Source organism: Phacochoerus africanus, chromosome 5, assembly GCF_016906955.1.
Source record: "Phacochoerus africanus isolate WHEZ1 chromosome 5, ROS_Pafr_v1, whole genome shotgun sequence".
In the NCBI taxonomy this organism is placed as follows: domain Eukaryota; kingdom Metazoa; phylum Chordata; class Mammalia; order Artiodactyla; family Suidae; genus Phacochoerus; species Phacochoerus africanus.
This window is the reverse complement of record NC_062548.1, coordinates 96,499,439-96,520,270: the sequence shown is the minus strand read 5'-3', so window position 1 is coordinate 96,520,270 and position 20,832 is coordinate 96,499,439. Positions and strand designations below refer to the sequence as shown.

The 20,832-nt window shown below is 43.0% G+C and overlaps 1 protein-coding gene across 2 annotated transcripts in view; it reads right to left on the bottom strand.

The window, feature by feature from the left end:
* LHCGR (luteinizing hormone/choriogonadotropin receptor) overlaps positions 1–20,832 on the bottom strand; it is a 57,690-nt gene that overhangs the window by 9,405 nt on the left and 27,453 nt on the right. For both annotated transcript variants that reach the window (XM_047782110.1, XM_047782111.1), the window contains exons 7-9: positions 11,137–11,205; positions 5,644–5,718; positions 1,072–1,257 (exon numbers count right to left, since the gene is read on the bottom strand). In XM_047782110.1, the coding sequence (XP_047638066.1) occupies positions 1,072–1,257; positions 5,644–5,718; positions 11,137–11,205 (330 nt within the window). The remainder of the gene's footprint in view (positions 1–1,071; positions 1,258–5,643; positions 5,719–11,136; positions 11,206–20,832) is intronic.

Below are 20,832 nucleotides of genomic sequence, written 5' to 3'. Positions count from 1 at the left end.
CTACCTAGGAAAGGCACGCAGTAGGTATGTGGCAACAAATGTTTGTTGATTAATCATAAATAGGTTGATGCCAAGCAAATATAGTGGCATTCTAGTGTCACTTTCTTGGTGCCTCATCTAATTCATTGAAATGAGAATATCCTTTTAGGGCAGTTTTTCCAACTGTGAGTTGTGACCCATTAGTGGGTCATGAAAATAACAGAGTGAATCAAGACTAGCATTAAAAATAAACAAACATGAAATAATATAAGGTAGACAAAATATTGGTATATCACATGTAGAAAAGTTAAGTAGTGCATTGTTTTATTTCAGTTATGTATGTGTTATGTTTACTTGGTAGTAATGTAGAAAAAGTATTTTTTAGCATGCATCTCAGTCAAAAAAGTCTGGAAAAAAATTCTTTAAAGAAAAAATGAAATCCTCCACACCCTGCCATTCCTTGTCGGATTGAAGTGAATTAATTGAATCAGTAAGATGCCCCCCACTGGACATAAACCAGCCAGGAGCTTGTGCCTTTTTTGTTCCCAAAAAAGCTAATCCTCAGGAATCTAGGATTCTATTCTGTAATAGATGATAGTCTTCTGCAGGGAGAGAACTAGCTTGAAAAAAAAAAAGGCAACAAAAACCTTCTGCAGTGTTTTGTGTGTGTGTGTGTGTGTGTGTGTTTAAGGATTAAGACATCAGGTAACATTCACCCTATTGAGCCTATATCCCCCATTTCTTTAGAAATGATGCTTTCTGACAAGGATTAGAGCTAGGTGATCTTTGCGAGACCAGTTTTGTACTCCATTTTGCAACTGCAGTTATAACGTGATTTAAGGCTCTAATTCAATTAGCTCAGAATAAGCTACAAAGATTTTTCTAGTTGCAGGGTGAATTGACTATTTGGAACCCGTTTTGGGAGGAAACAGGATCATTCATTTTCTTGTCTCTCCGAAAGTGACCTCACGGCTATGGAGTTGGTTTCAAAGGCAGGGAGTGAAGGGGCAGGGAGCTGTCCACCAGTTGACTATTTTGAACTCTGAGTTTCTACCACACCTTGGCAGGCTTTACCTTTTGTTTTTTACTTACTCTTTTTTTGGCAGGTTTCTAAAAGCACAGCAGTGGCTGGGGTAAGTCAATGTGGCATCTAGGAGACTGGTAAATTTTTCTCTTGATGGCAGTTTTTTCAGAGAATAGGATGATGTAGCAATTAGCGTCTGAATTGACTCCAGCCCATAACTAGGCAGGGCCTGTAGTTTAGTGGAAGAAATATCCCTGAAAGGTAAAAAGCAGAAAGGCTTATTTATTTAATATATTTGATTCACAGAATGAAACTTCCTTTCAACAATAGTATCATTCTAGGTCCTGAGGAATCTTTTCTTTGTTTTTCTTTCCCCCTAATTCTCCCTTTCAGTTACTCTCATTAAAATTTGAATTCAAAAAAGCTATGTTGTGTTGTTTTGTTTGTTTGTTTTTTAGGGTCATACCCTTTGCACATGGAGCTTCCAGGCTAGGGGTCGAATCAGAGCTGTAGCTGCGGGCCTACACCACAGCCACAGCAACCAATGGCCTACACCTCAGCCACAGCAATGCGTGATCCACGCTGTGTCTGTGACCCACACCACAGCTCACAGCATTGCTGGATCCTTAACACACTCAGTGAGGCCAGGGATCAAACCCGTCTCCTCATGGATACTAGTGGATTTGTTATCGCTGAGCCACGACAGGACTCCTATGTTGTGTTTTTTTTCCTCATATGTACCCCATTATTCTTCTCAAAACTGAGCATAACTCCTTGTACCTGCCGTACATTCATTAGCATTCTCTCTCTCCTCTCTTCTGTTTCCTCTCTCCCTCTCTCTCTCTCCCTTTGCCTTTCTCCACTTAGCAGAAGTGAAATAACTCTTTGCTTTATGAGGCAGCAGGCACATGCAGTGACATCAGCTTTTGTGCTCTACCCCAGGAGGACATATTTAGGGCTTCAGAGGCCTCGGTCTTTGATTGATCAAGCCCTGCAGGGTGGGTTTTCATGGAGCACAGGCTGGTTACGCTATTAAGGGCCATTGTGTGACATTAGCCGTCGCTTACCTTCTCTAAAGGCAAACTGGATTCATCAGTGAAAAACAAGACAACACTTGGCCATGCCAGCAGAACTGTGTGGAAAGCTCAGGGTTTGCAAAAAAGGTCCTGAACTCCTCAGCTTTTCTAGACTTAAGGCACTGTCCAAGAAAACTCCAAAAAAGTTCAGTGTGAGGAGGAAGATGAGTCAGTGAGAATTTAAAAATTCTGCCCACCTTCCGAGTGGCTGCAGCTGATACGCCATGAAACTTCTCCAGCAGCACAACTTCCCTCAGCAAACTGCCCTGATACTTAGTGCCCAGCACATGGGAGAGGATCAGTAGGTGATTGATGGACAGATGAACTTGACAACATGGAAAGATGACTGGTGTAGGCACTTGGTGGAATAATCAAGGTGGCAGAATTTGTCTCAGGGGTTGTGGACTCTTCTTGCTTTGGGTTTCTTACTGATTTAGGTAAACAGTGTTCTCATTCTGCTTTGCAGAATTATTATCTTAGATGTATCAGAGACTGAACACATGATTCTTTGCAGGCCTGCCAATTTTTTTCGTTCTTGTTAGTTTTTTTTTTCGGTGGGGGGGGGGAGATATTTTAAATTAGGATTCTAGAAATAGCAAGGTCTTATTACAAAGGAGTGAATCTCTGATGATAGATGTTCAGTCTCCATGAGAGATTTGTGGGGGAAATATTTTTGGGGTGTGGCTAGAAGGAGCACTTAGACACTACTTAAACCCTAAGGGTATAATGAGAATAGCTGCTTGGGAAGTAAGAGACATAAGTCTGGTCCCACTGTTCTGGAAAAGACAGTGTAGAGGCTTGCAGCGCTTACAGTCGTTTCTAAGCAGGTGGACCCAGCAGCTTCTCAAGCAAAGACTGTTATACACTGTGCCTTATGACCACACTAACTCATTCTTGTGCATGACCAAAGGGAACTCTCTTTAGCTGTTCACTGCCCAAGTAGGTGGCCAGTTGGCTGTAAGAACTCTGTCTACAGACTGTGCTAGACTGGAAAGTATGCAAGCAACCTCTAAGGTTCTGAGTCTGGTGTACTTTGAACATGAGGCATATAGACAGGGACCCCTAGGGTAGGGTGGCAGAAGCTGATAGACAGCAGAGAAAGCAATGGGCAGGAGCCATCAGGTAGCAGAAGCCATGAGTAAGCAGAAATCATGAGGTTGAGTGGAGAATAGAGAAGGGTTAGGACTGATGATGGCAGAAATTAGGAAGTGGAGAAGGTCAGGCGTTTTAGTGGTGGGAGGCAGGACGTAGACAGAGTTGGGGGTTGATGGTAGCAGGAAATAGACAGGGTCAGAATGGAAAGTGACAGGGGTTGATAGTGGCACAGGTAGGAGGTAGAGTCAAGAGTTGGAGAATAGAGGAGTTAAGTAGATAGTCAGAAGGTGACAGTGGCCGGAGCTAAGAAGTAGACAGAGTTTGGGGCTTAGAATGGTGGAATATGAGATGTAGAATCATGAATACTGGCAGGAGCTAGAATAACTGAATTCATTCCTTTTCCTGATCAAAATTCTAAAGCCTCCTCATCTCACTCAGAGGGCAAGCAAAGCCCTTACAATTGCCATAGGCTCTCCTGACCTGGCTCTCGCCATCTCTCAGTCCTTCTGTTCCAGGCCCCTCCTCTTTGCTGACCCTGCTACACTAGCCTCCCTTCCATTCTTCCAACATGCAAAGATGGTTCCAACTCAGTTCCTCCACCTGAGATCCTCTTCCTACTGATACCCATATAACTTGCTCACTTCTTTCAGGTATTTGCATAAATAACACTTTTTCAGGGCGCCCCCCCCAACTCCTTTTGCCCAGTCATCTAAATTTTTCTGGTCCACAACCAATACCATCTGGCATATTTTCCTTTTTTGATTTTTAGGGCTGTGCCTGCAGCATATGGAAGTTTCCAGGATGGGGGTCGAATCAGAACTACAGCTGCCAGCCTACACCACAGCCACAGCAACGGGGGATTTGAGCCATGTCTGTGACCTACACCACAGCTCATGACAATGCCAGATCCCTGACTTGCTGAGCGAAGCCAGGGATCACACCTGCCTCCTCATAGACACTAGTCGGGTTCATTTCTGCTGTGCCACAATGGGAACTCCAGTCTGGTATATTTTCTTTACCCATTTGATCCTTGTCTATCTTCCCTACTCTATGAAGGTGGAGACATTTGTCTTTTCTTATTTTTCTGCTATTTTCCCGATGCCTAATCCAGTGCCTGGCACATAGTATAGACTTAGAGTTATTGGATTAGTCAGCGAATGAATGAATAAACCAACAAGTGAACCGCGTTACACTGCTCACTATCTTTCTAGTACTTTTCTCATTTTAAAATTACATGCCTCAGAGCTACATGCCTCAGAGCTACAGCCCCCAACCACAGCCACAGCCACACAGGATTAGAGCCTTATCTGCAACCTACACCATAGCTCGTGGCTGTGCTGGATCCTTGACCCCACTGAGCGAGGTCAGGGATTGAACCCACATCCTCGTGGTTCCTAGTCGGGTTCATAAAAAAAATAAAATAAAATAAAATTACATGCCTGTTTATCCCTTTGCCTATTTATTGTTGTTTCCCCTATGTGATGGTAGTCTCTTTATAGGCAGGGCCAGAGCTTGCCACAGTCTCTCCAGCATGGGGCCTGGGAAACAGGACATATGCAATCCATGCTTGTTGACTGCATTAGGACTAGTGTACCAGGGTAGGGCATAATGGATCAGCACCTCTGTGGAGGTGATGAGCTCACTCGCCCTAGAGCTGCAGAGTGTCTACAGCCCTGTTGCATTTCTTCCCAAGACCTGCCTGCAGCTGCAGTTGTTTCCTGTAGGAGGTTTCTGGCTTCCCACGGCACTACCTGGAGACTACTGGTTTCAATTTCCTGTTCCTCTTAGTTCTCCTGTGTGTCCTTACGCTCAACTCCCATTAACTGAGGGGACTTGGCCCGACTCTTTGTACCCTCAGCCTTAATTAATTCCCAGGGGGACACCCACCCTCCTCTACCAGCACATAAGGAAGTCTTCCCTATTCGATGGTGGTTGAACTGTGTCTCCCCCAAATTCATATGTTGAAGTCCCAACCCTCAGTACCGCAGAATGTGACCTTCTTTGGAAATAGGGTCTTTATAGAAGTAAGCAACTTAAAATGAGATTGTTAGGATGGACCCTAATCTAATATGACTGGTATTCTTATAAAAAGAGGGAAATCTGGGGACAGATACACACACACATACACATACACCCACCCAGAATGCCCTGTGAAGACTGGACATGCTGTCACAACCAGAAGGAAGTACCAGGAGCAAGGAGAGAGGCCTCAACAGATCCTTCCTTCTGAGCCCTCAGAAGGAACCAGCCTTGCTGATACCCTTATTTCAGACTTTGAGCCTCTAGAACTGTGAGACGGTAAGTTTCTTTTGTTTTAAGCCCCCAGTTGGTGGTGCTTGGTTAGGGTAGCCCTTTCACAGGTAGAAACTGATTCCCTACAAACTGGGCTGGGGACCAAGTGGCCAGATACCCTAAGCAGGCCTTCTGGATGTGCTGGGTGGGGAGGGGAGGCAACAGCAGTGTACTCACAAGATGCTGGGCCCTCTGGCCCCTCGGAAGGCGTCATTGTGCATCTTCTTCAGGTGTGCATTCTCCTTCAGCTCCCTGTGGGGATGGACATTGTCCTTAGTGGAGTTTGCAGGTCGTGTGTAAATGGTCAGAGCTGTGCACATACACGTTTGGAGCAGCCTGTGTACATGGTGCTCAGGGGTTGAGGGGACAAAGGTGGCTGTAGATAAAATGCAGAAAATAATCCTTGTCCGGAGTTCCTGTCGTGGCGCAGTGGTTAACAAATCCGACTAAGAACCGTGAGGTTACGGGTTTGATCCCTGGCCTTGCTCAGTGGATTAACGATCCGACATTGCCGTGAGCTGTGGTGTAGGTTGCAGACGCAGCTCAGATCCTGCATTTCTGTGGCTCTGGCGTAGGCCAGCGGCTACAGCTCCGATTAGACCCCTAGCCTGGGAACCTCCATATGCTGCAGGAGCGGCCCAAGAAATGGCAAAAAGACAAAAAAAAAAAAAAAAAATCCTTGTCCTTGTTGAAACTGTGAAATTGCTGGTGTGCTTGGCTTCACCTTTCCTCTGCATTGTCCCCTCACTCAGTGGAGCTCTTTGTCCTTTCTGTCCCACACATCTACTACTGGGCAGCTGGGCAGGGAAGAAAGTGCTGAAGGGTGAAGTGCAGCCCCCTCAGCATCAGGCCCTCAGCCATGGTGACCTTGGAGGTCTCACTGTTTGCTAATAATAGTATACTCAAGTTTGCAAATTCTTTAATTAAAAAGTGGGGTCCCTTTAAGGCTACCCCTTTTATCATGTTAATTGGAGTCTTTTTCTTTGAGCTGTGCATTTCTCAGTGGGTGAGAAAGGAGAGGAGGGAGAGCCTGTATGAAAAATTGCCCCCAGGAGTTACCACTGTGGCTCAGCAGGTTAAGAACCTGACTAATATCCATGAGGATGTGGGTTTGATCTACCCCTTGCCTCGCTCAGTAGGTTAAGGATCCAACAATGCTACAAGCTGTGGCTTAGGTTGTAGATGTGGCTTAATCTGGTGTGGCTGTGGTGTAGGCTGGCCGCTGCAGCTCTGTTTCCACACCTAGCCTGGGAACTTCCATATGCTAGGGGTACGGCCCTTAAAAAAAATTGAGAAATAAAATTGCCTTCAACCCCGGGTGCCCCATGGGTCTGTGCCATTTGCCTGGTCATCACTAGATGTGTGTGTTGTAGAAACAGAAAGGTGAAGGCCACTGCTCTTAAGGCTGAGGAAGCCAAAAGCTGCTATGGCAGAAACTGCCTGAGGACTTCAGTTCCCTTTAGCTCAAGATAGCTCAGGGTGAACTGCTCAGGACCAGCTCAGCTTGACCCTTCTAAGAAGCTTTCTATCTGGGCCCTGGTGCTGGTATTTCCTAGCACAAGCACTTCTCTGGGAAGACAGGGGAGCGGGGAGAAGAGTCCCTGGGCTCAGACTTGTTAGCTTACTTTTGATCACTTTCTTCCTGCAAGAGAAAGGGAGTGTCTCAAAGAGCATTCTGGAAAACCCTGGACAGTGGGCACAGCGTACATCCATTGTTGGCATGATGGTTTGAGCAGCACTACGGTTACAGTGGCAAAACGGATACATCAACACCCACTCCCCTCTCCCTTGTGGGATCCTAGGTAATTACCTGGCTCATCTCGTAGCTTTCCATCTTCTTCATTGTCTTTCTGCAAGCCTCCATATCACACCTGCTATTTAAAAACTGCAAAAGCCCCTCATCTCTCTCCCTTGGTGGCTCTTTTCCATGTGCTTCTACTAAGTGTTTTCCATGGGAGTCTCAGCCCTTTGGTCACAAAGCACGCATCCCTCACATCGTCCCATCCCTTGGGTGTATTTCCACGTTCAAAGAGATGAGTTGTCAGAGTCAATTGCTATTTAAAATCTAAATCAAAAGAAAATTTCTGTCCCAAACCTTCATGGCTCTTCTTCCTGATTTGGTTTGTTTTAATTATGTTCAGTTATTGTCATAAATCATTGAAATCAGGCTCTCTGAGCAAATAATCCTTGTGGTCAAATTAATTGTTCAAATTTCATGACAGTACCAACTCCCAGTACTGCAGCATTTCACATGTTTTATTAAAAGTCATATCTTGCTGTATAATGATAACTCTATATTATGTAACTTGGTCAAAAATAAATTCATCTACCACATTTTCTTGGAGGTCACTTTTGGGAACTCTCCCAGGTGGCATGGCCTTTTTAGGTGTGAGAAGCCCAGGCAGGATGGCCTTTCGAAGGATGGTGTGAGAATTCCCAAAACTCCAGCCAAAGCTTCCCTAATTGGGGTCCTCCAGGAATGGCAGGGACAGACTCTCAGATTCCTGGAAGGTAACCAGAGGCTGCTCCTCCTCACCCTCTCTGATTTGACACCTAGCCCGGAAACCTCCATATGCCACAGGTGCGGCCCTAAAAAAAAAAAAAAAAAAAAAAGAGAGAGTAGGGTTGCCAGGTTTAACAAATAAAAATTACAGGATGCCAAATATTTCAGGGAAGATACGTGTACTAAAAATCATCACTGTTTGATATTAAGATATAACCAGGAAAAAAAAAAAATAAATGCTTGTTGAATGACTAAATGAATGAAATGGACTTATGCTTTTGGCAAATTGATTTGTCTTCTTGGCTTCCTCTTTCTTATATTAATGAGATATGGGGAATACAGAATCTTGACTCATGGGACTTGTCTAAATTCACATCCGTTTTGGCATCTCTAACGCAGCTGAGACATGGCTGACCAAGGACCTTCCTCTTTACGTCCTGTTTCTCTGACCGCTCAAAGGTGTACTCTACTCCTCTCACCTCTGCTTTTGCTCTGGCTTCTTTTCCTCATCTCTTGTTTCCCCCCAATTTTATATTCAGTCCTCCTTGTCCAGGTGACCTCAGCCACAAAAGACTTCAGCTATATCTTCTCCAAAGGTAGTTCTGACTTCTGTGGCTCTAGCCCCTTCCAACCCTCCATCCTCCCTGCTCACCCATGAGCCAACTGTCTTTCACCACCACCCCCCCGCCATCCCTCCTGTCCCAGAACTCTCAGCTCTTTTCGAGAGCTGAGAGTCCGAATTCTTTTCTCTAGCATCTAAGGCCCTTCTTGCTTTGTCCCTAACCTACATCTAGGATTTTCTAAAAGGTCCTATTTGCTGGTCTATGAACATATCCCATGTGTCCTTCCTCCTCTGGGCTGTTCTTGTCCTCTGCACACTCCTTCCATGTTTGCCTGTCCAAGTTAGGCCCACCTCAAGGTCTACCTCTTTCACGAGGCTTTCTCTCATTTCCTTCTCTTCTGCCTTTGAAATCCCAGAGGACTTTACCTCTCTCAGGCCAGGCATCATGCTTTGCCTTTTGTTTTAGTAACTACTTAGTGTGCCATTTATGTACCCTTTGGGGATGTTTCTTCCTAGACTGTAAGCTCCTCCATGGCAAACACCAGGGCTTATTTGTCTTCATTTCCTCTCAAAATGTAGCGGGTTCCTTCAAACACAGCTGATGCTTGGCAAACACTTGTTGAGTGAATAGCAGAAGGAGTACTGTGCCAGGAGAGGATGAGCCTCTGATTTTAATTTGGCAGGAACAAATTCAGTTGGCTGGGGTGACCCTACATTTGATTCCAGTCAATAAGAAAAATGAGGGAAAATCCACTCCATGAGAGGAGGGACAACTTTTTAAAAAAATCCTACCATTTCTTGAGCACTTAGTATGTGCCAGATCTGTGCTAAAAGCATAAAACTATCATCTTATTTAATTACTATTCATTTATAATCGATTAACAATGTAAGGTAATAATAAATGAGTACCTGTTCTATGCCAGGCAATGTGCTAACTACTGAGAATACAAAACAGATCTTTTCATCCTCAGAACAAGCCTATGAGCAGCTCCATTTTATGTATGAAAACACTGTGGCTTAGATAGGTTCAAGGTCAAGGTGATAAATAGTGGGATTGGAGTTTGAGTCCCAGTTAGTGACTATTAGATCTGTTCTCTTAGCCACCAAGCAATATAAGATGGTATCAATATATTAGGATTTTTGGTTAAAGTTTTTTTTTTTTTTTTGCCGGTGGCATGCGAAGTTCCCAAGTCAGAAATTAAACCTGAGCCACAACAGTCACCTGAGTCACAGCACTGACAATGCTGAGTCCTTAACTGCTAGGCCAGCTGGGAACTCCTTTGGTTAATATTTATAGTTAAAATAATATTGTATAGATTTTTCCTTTCAACTTCAGACTGGCAGCATCAGCATCTCCTGGGAGCTTGTTAAAATTTCCAATTCACGGGCTATACCCTAGATCCACTGAATTAAAATGTCTGAGGGTGGCCTCTTTGTTTTCACAATCTCCATGTTAGTCTTATATGTATAAACCATGGTTTATACGTATGACTTATTTATTTATTTATTTATTTATTTATTTATTTATTTATTTATTTTTTGTCTTTTGTCTTTGTTGTTGTTGTTGTTGTTGTTGTTGCTATTTCTTGGGCCGCTCCCGCGGCATATGGAGGTTCCCAGGCTAGGGGTTGAATCGGAGCTGTAGCCACCGGCCTACGCCAGAGCCACAGCAACACGGGATCCGAGCCGCGTCTGCAACCTACACCACAGCTCATGGCAACGCCGGATCGTTAACCCACTGAGCAAGGGCAGGGACCGAACCCGCAACCTCATGTTTCCTAGTCAGATTCGTTAACCACTGCGCCACGACGACGGGAACTCCAATGACTTATTTATTATAACAGCCTTTTCATTTGTTTGTTTTCCCTAACTTTGCTCTTAGTTGGGCGTTTCACAGGCTCTTTATTTTTATTATACACAGCCCTAGGGTGATTGTCACCTTTCCCCCATAGCTGTTATGCGGTTCAAGCAGCCCCAGCCCTGGGGGCGTTGTGAATAAGCCACTCTTTTAGAAGAGGAGCCAGAGGAAGAGAGAGAGATTGAGAACACTGCAAGGGAACAGTAGGGATGCTTCCCTAGAGCTGAAGGCTATTAATACTGGGGGCTGGGTTAGGGTGTGGTGGAAATGCAGAGCTCCCTCACGTTGTGGGAATTGAGCTCCTACTCACCCCCAAGCAGTAGGGAGAGGGGCTTCTATGTGGGCCAGTTGTGGCGGATTAGGCTGGTAAATGGCGTTATCCGATTTTTCTGCAACGGGGCCAGGAGGAAGAATTTCTTCGCTGAAATTGTGCTGCCTGGAATAGACCATCCACCACAGCCACAGGACTAGAGAGGGAGGCTGTAGGATGGAGGAGCCTAAATAGGGCGTTGAATATTTCAGCAAACTGTCAACTTCAGTGTATCCAGGCTGCATCTGTCTTTGATACCAGGGTGCCCTGGGGTTTCCAGCCAGCCAGTTGCCTAGTAACATGCATGAAACACTGAGGACCAGCCACTTGAAAGTTTATTTTTGTCCTGAGTTAGTTGCTGAAGATTGAATGTGATCTGGTAGCCGGAATAATATTTCATTTTTATTCATGAGCTGGGGAAATGAGCACATACTTACAGGGAAATCAGCGTTGTCCCATTGAAGGCATGACTTTGTATTTCTTCAAATCCATTTCCATATAGTTTGCTGAAGAGGGAGGAGAGAGGTTTTAGGAACAAAAGAAACACAGTTTGGAATCACATTCTGCCTTCTGTGACATTTATTACAGAGATAATTACTGGCATTTACAATATCTAGCTCTGTTTCTCTAACATTTTATATTCTCAAGGCCCGGTGAGATAAGATTGTTTCCTGCTCTAATTTGCCTCCTTCTCCAACCACCAGCACCACCACTAATTTAAGTGTTTATTAAATACTAGGTACTGATCAGACATCCTATGTATTTTTAATGATTTAATCCTCCTCATCGTTTCCATTATATTTCTAAGAAACCCAAGCCTTTGTGTTGTTGCGTAGCTTGCTTAAGGGCAAAGAGAACAGTGGCTCAACTGGAATTTGAGGCTAGAGGTGTCTAACACTCAAGTCTTCTCTCTGGTTCTACAGGCCTCTGTGGAGAGAGGGGCTTTCTGCGTTGTTGATAGCTGAGGGCAGAGGAAATACGGAGTTAGCATTTCTTTTTTCTTGGATGGGTAGTTTTTGCTGATGCCATATTTTACCCCACAACCTAGAAGATTTCAATGTCTTTAAACAGTTCTTTAAGACCCATGAGTGGATAGTAAAGTCAATTGAGTTGGATGCAATCAGCATTTTAAAAAATGAAATAGGACGGAATAGAACAAAATGAAACTATCAGAGTATGTTGCATGTAATCAGGGTAGTATTGTTTAGGAAGTTTTGTTCCACGATTTTTGTATGTTATATACATGTAAGCATACATAGACATAAATATGTGCATATAATATACATAAATACATATTTATGCATGCGTCTGCACATGTATATGTCTGCCCAGAATAAGCCATAAGAGACTCTACTTAGAGCACAGATGCTGGGAAGTGTTAGATCCGGAGAAGAACTTGGAGTGGAGGAAGTGACACCCTTCACTTTACAAAGGAGGAAATAGAAAAAGAAATGTGAAGAAAGCGACTTATCTAAAGTCTGTAATAGGCAGACATGAGGCCAAAACACACTCTCACTGGGGCTACTTCTAGCACATCCGTTTTGCTGGTTGTTTTTGCTTTTCTTCCCTGAGATACCCACAGGGCCTCTCTTCCTCCTCCTCTGGAGCTATATTTGATATCACATTCTTGGTGTGGCCTTTCCTGGCTGCCCTGTTAAAAATACCCCCCCTTTGCTCCCCAACATTCTGTCATTCTCTGTCTCCCTTCTCTGATTTGCTTTATCAACATCTGACCCATGATTATTTTATACTTGTTTTGGTCTACCTCCCCCAGCAAAATGGAAGCTCCATGAGAGTAAGGATTTCACGTGGGATTCATTGCAGAATCCCATGCATGTAGAGCAATGCCTGGCCCCTGGGAGGATTGCAGTAAATATATGTTAAATGAATTAAATGGACAAATGGATATGTATAAGGTGAATTTCTTGCTATGAATCATAGCCAAGTAAGTTTGAAAGCCACAGTCTCAAATAGAAATATTTGTATTAAGTTCTTCATGAACAATGATGTAAGACTTAAGTGAGAAAGGGCTGTGGTATGAGATAAAATTAAGTTTCCGCATCTGCCAAGATGCTAGCTTCCCGTTATGGGGATGCTGGCAGCTGCATGGCCATGTCAGGGACAGGCTGGGAGTGTGACTTGAGAAAGTTTAGACACAGTCTCTGCCTGCTCCTCCAGGTGGCTGCTATCTGCAAGATTTCTCTAGCCTTTGTTAAATAAAACAAGCATAGGGTTTCATTTCACTGTATGTGTCTGTGTGTAATGTGTACGTGTGTAATGTGTATTGTGTAGTGTATGTTTGTGTACGTGTGTAATGTGTATTGTGTAGTGTATGTTTGTGTACGTGTGTAATGTGTATTGTGTAGTGTATGTTTGTGTATGGTGGGGGTCTCTTTCCACCACCCACAGCACACCTAAGACAGGCCAGTGTATAAATAAATATAGGTGGGACTCAATGTTGAAGCATGATTTCTGAACACTGAAATTCAGAAAATTTAGAGATTACAAAATAGTTGAATTCAAAGAGAGCAGGAGCATGTATATAATTCATTTGGACACCCCCCCATCTCATATAACGCTTGTTACTTAGCAGGAGCCCCGTCAGCAGGCTGCGTGGAGCAGTCACCTTGCCCTTCTATGGGAGGAAGAGCTTTGTCTGGCTTCCCCTGCTCTCATGTGCCTTCTTCTGGAATTCTTCATGCATGAGCTCTTAACTATGTTCTGTAATGGATTATTGGATGCCATTTTTCGATAGTTTTCCTCCCCCATTTATATTGTAGAATCCACGGGGCTAGGTCCTTGGTTTATCCCTGTTGTCTTGTAGAATTACACCCAACCTTCTTGCCTCCTTAGCACAATGCCCCTGATACTCTCTTTTATTTTACACTTAGAAATATGATCCTTTGGCAGTCTCTTGTCATTTAGAGGATTGGATTCCTTTATGGTAATCTCTTTGACCCGGAGAAATCATGCCTATCTTTTCTCTGAATTTCTTTGAAATTGGATTTCTAAGTCTAGGCCAGTGTTTGTCAAATCATTCTCCTCCATTGAACCAAATCGGAATCATCTGGAGCTGCTTGCCAAAAGTGCAGACTCACATCTACTGACCAGGTGCACTGTGGACCTGTGGGATCAGAATTTGACTGTGGTATCCAGGAACATGCACCTTGATAACAAGCTCTCTCAGTGAGCTCTGGGCATGCCTCTTGGGACCCTTTGCTCTAGGGTATAGCATAGGATGATGCAGCTCTCGCCATTTCCATAGTACAAGTCAGATGATCTGATGGAAAGAATTAAAACCAGAGTCTTACTGCTTTCTCTGCCTTCTTAGTGGTAGAGCTACGTATGTAGACAAAGTAGCCCCTACCCTGCTTTTAAAAGCAAAGCAAAGATACCGTCATTTGCCTGGATGTCCATCCCCATCACTGCTATGTGATACCTGGATCTTACTTTTGATACTTATTGGCATTCTAGGCTTGCTATTCTTGGTGGAACTTTTACTGCCATTGCTCTAAGTGCAGCCTTGCAGTTAAGTCCGCAAGCCCTGAGCCCAGTTGCTTGGGCTTGAATCCCAGCTCTGCTACTGAGTTACTTTGGTCTAGTTACTTAAACTCTGTGTCTCGATTTCCTAATCTGAAAATAGGGATGATAATAATAATCTTAATCTCAAAAGGCTGTTGTAAGGATTAGTACAGTAAACATACATTAAAGCACTTAGAAATAGGTTCTGGAGCAAAGTAAATGCTTATGATATTGCTCCTGTGATTATTATTATTACTATATTTAACAGTGGCTTCCAGCTCTCTGATCAGAACAGGGGGAAACATGTCCATTTCCATCCTCTGGATGGGATGTCATGAAATGCAGTGGCCTGTTTAATTAAACTGGCATTTTCCTCTTCTGAGGTTGGTGGCTTCACTGGATGGAGCAGGGCAGTTCAGTGGCCTGAACCACCCCAAAGGTACTCATTCTCCAGGGGCCTGCCATTGGTCTGTGCTGGCACCATTGACATTTTTGTATTTGGACATTTTTCGTGTCTTTAATTTTCTATTTAATTGTCTGGGTTCTGTTTCTCCCAACTTTCCAAAGAATATGGCTCACCATTTCCTTTTCAGCTGCTGCTCTTTGGCTCTGTTCCTAACAGTCACATACAATAGAATGTGCTGCCGTGTTTTGATTAAAAGAGTGGCTTCTTTACTTTGGAGGAATTACAGATGTGAGTGGGAAACCTCATGCTGTCAGGCCTGCACAATGCTTTAAATGCCCTTTAAAACATCTGGAGAGTCACTTCAGAGAGCTTTTTTCCAAAACATCATGGTGTCAGAATTAAGTGAGGAGGGCTTCCTTTGCCTTGAGGATGCTGTCACAGGCATAGAAATAATTTTTTTCTTTCTTCTCTTACAATAGCAGCATCTTACTTTAAAGCATTGTCTAGGTTCTCTATTCAAGTGTCAGAAATTGTGATTCAGAGAGAATGACACCTTTTTATTCAAAATAAGATTCAGGCTTTAGAACTTAATCACAGATGACACTCTAATTCTGAAGGCTGCCTTAGTACAAACTCCAAATATTCCTGGGGCTCTAAAAGAATTTCTGGGGTTATATTAGCAATATTAGGCATTCTGCCATAGTTCCCACTTGGATCATGTAGCCATTTAGTTTTTTGGATGATTTCAAAGAAGAAAGCCTAATTTAGGTTTACATATCCTCGGGGTCTCAAAAAACTGACCCCACTGAATGGGGGGGTTCCTAATGCATGCCTTAGGATTTGGGGTCTTCCCATGTATATGTTGAGGACACAAAAGACATGGAAGAGCCATATTCTTGAGAGGCTCATAATCTCAATGGGGGAAAACATGAAATAATGGAAGAATATTACAAGCCAATAGACATCCACTGTGAGTATGTGCGGTACATGGAAATGAGAAGTCATCTTGGGCTGGAGAAGTCAGAGAGGATGCATGGTGGAGCTTGAATTAGGCCTTGTAGAATCAGTAACATTTTTTATGGAAAGGGAAAGTACACTGTTTTAGAAAATATGCCCTGTGGTAATAAGTCTATAAGCAAAATTTTAATCAAACGACTGCACCGTCCTAAAGAAGAGGGATCCCCAAATCACCCCTTTGTTCTCCATGCAGTACTTTGCTGAAGTCCCTTTATGTCTGAATAATTCCTTATGTATGAAGACACTTTAGTGGATGCCCTGACAGTGGTGGTGTGGATAGCTGTCACTGGTCACAAGTATATGCTGCCTTGACCTTGGTTTTGGAAGTTATCAGAAGTTCCCCATTTATGTGGGGCTCACAGTCTCTCTAGCAAGGGATTCTTCTCCTTGATATGGGCACACCTATTGCTTTTCAGCAGTAGTGAATTTTTATGTATCCCTCCACCCAGCCAAGTTCATGCCAACGTACCATATGCAATAATAAAAAGGTGACAGGCATCCAGAATAATGATGACAATAATGGTGTATAATCTACTGAATAAGATTTTTGAAAAATTCATTTCATAGTGACACTTAGAGCAAGAGAGAAAGAGAGGAAAAAGAAAAAAGGAAACCTCTTTTATACAAAAGAGTGCTGGCTAATAAGTGTAGCAGAAGGATGAATTTAAAACTACCATTTTTTAACTCTCTAATAACTGAATAATGAACAGATGCTGGAACTACTGGGTAAAAGATTCTTGGCCAATGGAGTTCCCGTTGTGGCTCAGTGATTAATGAATCCGACTAAGAACATGAGGTTGCGGGTTCAATCCCTGGCCTTGCTCAGTGGGTTAAGGATCTGGTGTTGCCGTAAGCTGTGGTGTAGATTGAAGACACGGCTTGGATCCCGTGTTGCTGTGGCTCTGGCATAGGATGGTGGCTATAGCTCTGATTAGACCCCTAGTCTAGGACCCTCTATATGCCACGGGAGCGGCCCAAGAAAATGGCAAAAAGACAAAAAGTAAAAAAAAAATGATTCTTGACCAACTGGATAGTCACACAGACCCAAAGTATCCCACCATAGTTTGGTACTTATGACAAAGGGAAAAATATGCTCTTACAGTGCAGAGGTCTGGCAGCCGCCACCCTAACCAAATGGCCAAGGAGTGACATGAGATGTCTCTTGGTTTGATGCGGTGGGAGACCTATAACATAAGCTGTGCAGTGTTCTTGCAGAAATGTGGACCTGAATCTAATCATGACAATACAGTGCCATGAGTCCATACAACTGGCTTTGGCCCTTCAAAGGAACTAGCGTCATAAAGAACAGAGGAAGGTGGGGGCAGTCCTGGAGGGAGTGGGGGACAGGGATGGGAGGTGAGGTTAGGAGGACTAAGGGACATAACAGCAAAACGCAATGTATGAACTTTGATTCCCATTTGGAGTTTTAAAAAAATCTATAGAAGATATTATTTTCTTTTTTTTTTTTCTCTTTAGGACCTCATTTGTGGCATATGGAGGTTCCTAGGCTTGGGTCGAATAGGAGCTACAGCTGCCAGCCTAAGCCAGGGCCACAGCAACACGGGGTTTGAGCCGCATCTGAGATCTACACCACAGCTCACAGCAACGCCAGATCCTTAACATTGTAAGGCTAGGGATCAAACCTGCATCCTTATGGATATTAGTGGGATTCATTTCCTCTGCGCCACAGTGGGAACTCCCTATGGAAGACATTTTCATTTGAATATAGACTATAGGTTGTATGATGTCATTAAATTCATTTTGATTTTTTTATATGTAATGGTGTTGTAGTTAGGTAGAATGTTTCTGTTTAGGGAGGTATCTGCTGAAGTATTTAGGTAGGAAGGAAGGATCATAAAATTCTTTTGGATGATATGACAAAAGGGAACAGGTGTTGGATGTTTTGACATATTCCATAGAGATGGACTGGGTGTGGCAACCTGTTAAAAGTAGGTGGATCTAGGAAAGGTGTATAGGAGTGTTCATAGTGCTGTTCTTTCCATTTGTCAGTTAAAAGTTTCAAAATAAAAATATTTAAAAAAAGATGATGAGACATGATGTTTTCATGATGGTCTAAAATTACTGACTTGCTAAATATTAGCATTAATTGTGGTGGTACAATGTAGTTGACACAATGTAACTGAATTGAATTTGAAGGAGGTATTAAAAATCCCATTTGTAAGACAGAGATAGAGGCATGTTGAGATGGTAGGACTTGACTAAGGCTGCTTAGACTCAGAGGCAAGACTAGAACCCAGGCTTTCTACTTCAGTGCCCAGCAGTCTTTCCCCTGTGGCTCATCACAGGTGCAGCCTGGGCTCTTGTCATCCTTTGCCAGACATCCCTTCTCTGGAGGGTCTTAGAGAATTAATTGCTATGACCTTTCCTTCTCTATCTGGAGTTCAGATGTGAATCAAGGTTGTCTCCTTTTTGAGACTGAAATGACCAGTCATCTAGAATATTATAAAGGTGGTGCAGCCAAATCCTGCTCACTCAGGGAGGGACATTTCAAGGTAGCCTCTTGAGGAGATTTAATGAAAAAGCCAAAGTGACTATAAAGGGACATAAGAGCATAATGCATAGTTTTAGCATTAGCCCCACTGAGCTTCTCCAGCATCAAGTGAAGTATTTGAAGTGTTTTGTTTTCATTAAATGAGCTCACAGTTGGTAAAGATCTGGGTTGGGGGAGGGTAGGAAAGTTTCCACAAAAAGCAAAATCTCAAAAACTTCTCATAATGAAAAGAGAAGGGTTGCTTTAATTATTGTCTAATTAGAGAGTTGAACTTTATAGCTGAGGAAATAAGGCTTTCCTCTTTAAATGTAATACCCTTTTCCAGCAGGGTGCTCCACACACTCCATCACTTACAGAAGGGCCCATTCAGCTGAGAACAAGTGCCAAGCAAATGACTAATCACTCCTTTCCAGATGAAGGACCGAGAGTGAGGGAGGATGGAAGCACAATGCCCCCATGGGCTCTCTGGGAGAGTTGGAGTTGCAATCCTCATTAACTTCAGAGGTGGGGCAATTACGCCTTGCTGATAGGCACTATTCTTCTTAAAATCATAACTAACATAAGTTAATGACCCCTAATAAAAAACGCTGTGCAGCTCTTGTGTACAAATGCTGAAATGTTGTGTGTGAGATGTCTTTGATTGCTCCTTGGGTTTGGTGGTGTGGCCCCATCTTTGGAGCTCATAGACCTCTAAGGCTTATCTCAACATGCATTTTCTTGTTGATCTTCTTCCACATCTTCTGCTTTTTCATTCTTATTTTAGACCACTCCCATCTGGGAGGAGTACCTATTGGTTCCTGATTATTTTTAGATTTAGGTCAAATCAAAGGGAGTCTTAGATATTTGGGATCTTTGAATAAAGGCTACTTTACTGAATGGTTTCTTCTGAATACTCTTTTCAGAGTTAATTATAAGCCTTTTGCCTCTTATCCCTTATTGCATTTGAGACTCTTCAATCCAGTGTCTCCTCCACCTCCGCCATTTATCTAAATGTATTTCCCACTTCTTAAGCAGGATGTTCACTCCCACTGAGTATGCCTCATCCTGTTTTCCTCCTTCCCATAGGCATGTTTTTGCTCATGTTCATTTGGAATACTCACTTCCACTTTCTCAGTGTGTGGTACCACATAATGGTTAAGACCATGACGCTGGAGCTGAGACTGTCTGGATCTAAGTCTTGACCTTGAGCAAATTACTTAACTTCTCAGTGCCTTAGTTTCCTTATATAAAAATGGGGCTGATAGTCCCTACCTCATAAGACTGTTGCAAGACTTCAGTGAGTTAAAAAGTACTTTGAGACAGTGCCAGCATTTAATAAGTGCTATATAAATATTAGCCACTATTATCACATTTACTCACACCATATTACAGATTCTGCAAGGTCTAATGCAAGTCTCAGCTCCACCATGCAGCCTCTATAACTTCTCCAGCCCAAGAGGACTTCTCCAAGACTTCCCATTTCTGTGTGCCACATACTCTTAGAGGAAATATGTATTGGCTTGTATTATTTTTTCATTATTTCAATGTTTTCCCCCTATTGAGATTATGAGCTTCTCAAAGACACAGATCTTATATGTCTTCTGTGTCCTTACTAAAGATGTGGAAAGACCCCAAATCCTAAGATGTGTGATGCCTCCCCACTCAGTGTTTGCCCTATTATTGCCCTCTTTCTGATAGAGGACATGATAAATGAATAGTTCCTGGTCCGTATGCAATGATGAGTCATAAATACTTTATAAACAGCTGGAAGAGCTATGGTATGTGAGGAAATAGTACATGAGGGCAGTGGAGGAATAGAAAGACTATAGAGAAGTTTTTCTAGATCTAGTCTCCTTTCCTTCAAAAGTTGCAAGGAAAGAATTTGAAGTTATCTTGAAACTATTTTTGGTTGCCACTTTATATTCTTTTGATTGTATCACTGTGAGAGGTGGCTTCATTGGCCACATCTTTGTAACATGATAATGTTACAACATGTTTGTAACATGTTGAATTATACCTACACAAAATAAAAGTACTATTCAACTTTAGTGTACTGTTGATACTGATTTCTAGAATCCATTATATAAAAGAGAGTCCTCTGAGATGGTCTCTTCTCTTGTTTCACAACTGCCTCCTCTCTTTAGGGTCATCCAGTGCATGCTCTCTCTTTCTTTCTTTAAGGGCATTTAAGCTCATTTATTGCCTCGTCGTGATCCTGCCGTGGGCTGTAACCAAAGCAGAACGAGTGAGAGGGATGTGGATATGGGGAGCAGAATTGAATATTGGTCATTGGGCTTTGGATATAAATGTGATGTGGTGCCCAGGCTGCTACCTATGAATGGTGGGGCAAAGGAAGGTGTCTGTGTGAAGATGGCAGGAGTTCTGGGACAGAAAGGCAGGTATACAGTGAAGAGAATAAATTGGGTTATCTTAGTGTGATGCCTCTCGAACTTTAACATGCATATGAATCACTTGGAATCTTATGAAAATGCAGAGTTTGAATTAGTAGGTCTGGGGTGGTCCAGAGAGTCTGCATTTCTAACAAGCTCTCTGAAGATGCTGTAGATGCCTGTCCATGGATCATACTTTTAGTAGTAAGGCCTTAGGAAAGAGCACAGAAGGGGTAGGCCTGTGAGCCTGGTAACCTGCTAAGCATCTGCCTAATAAAAAGGCATTATTTTCATGTATTAAATGCTG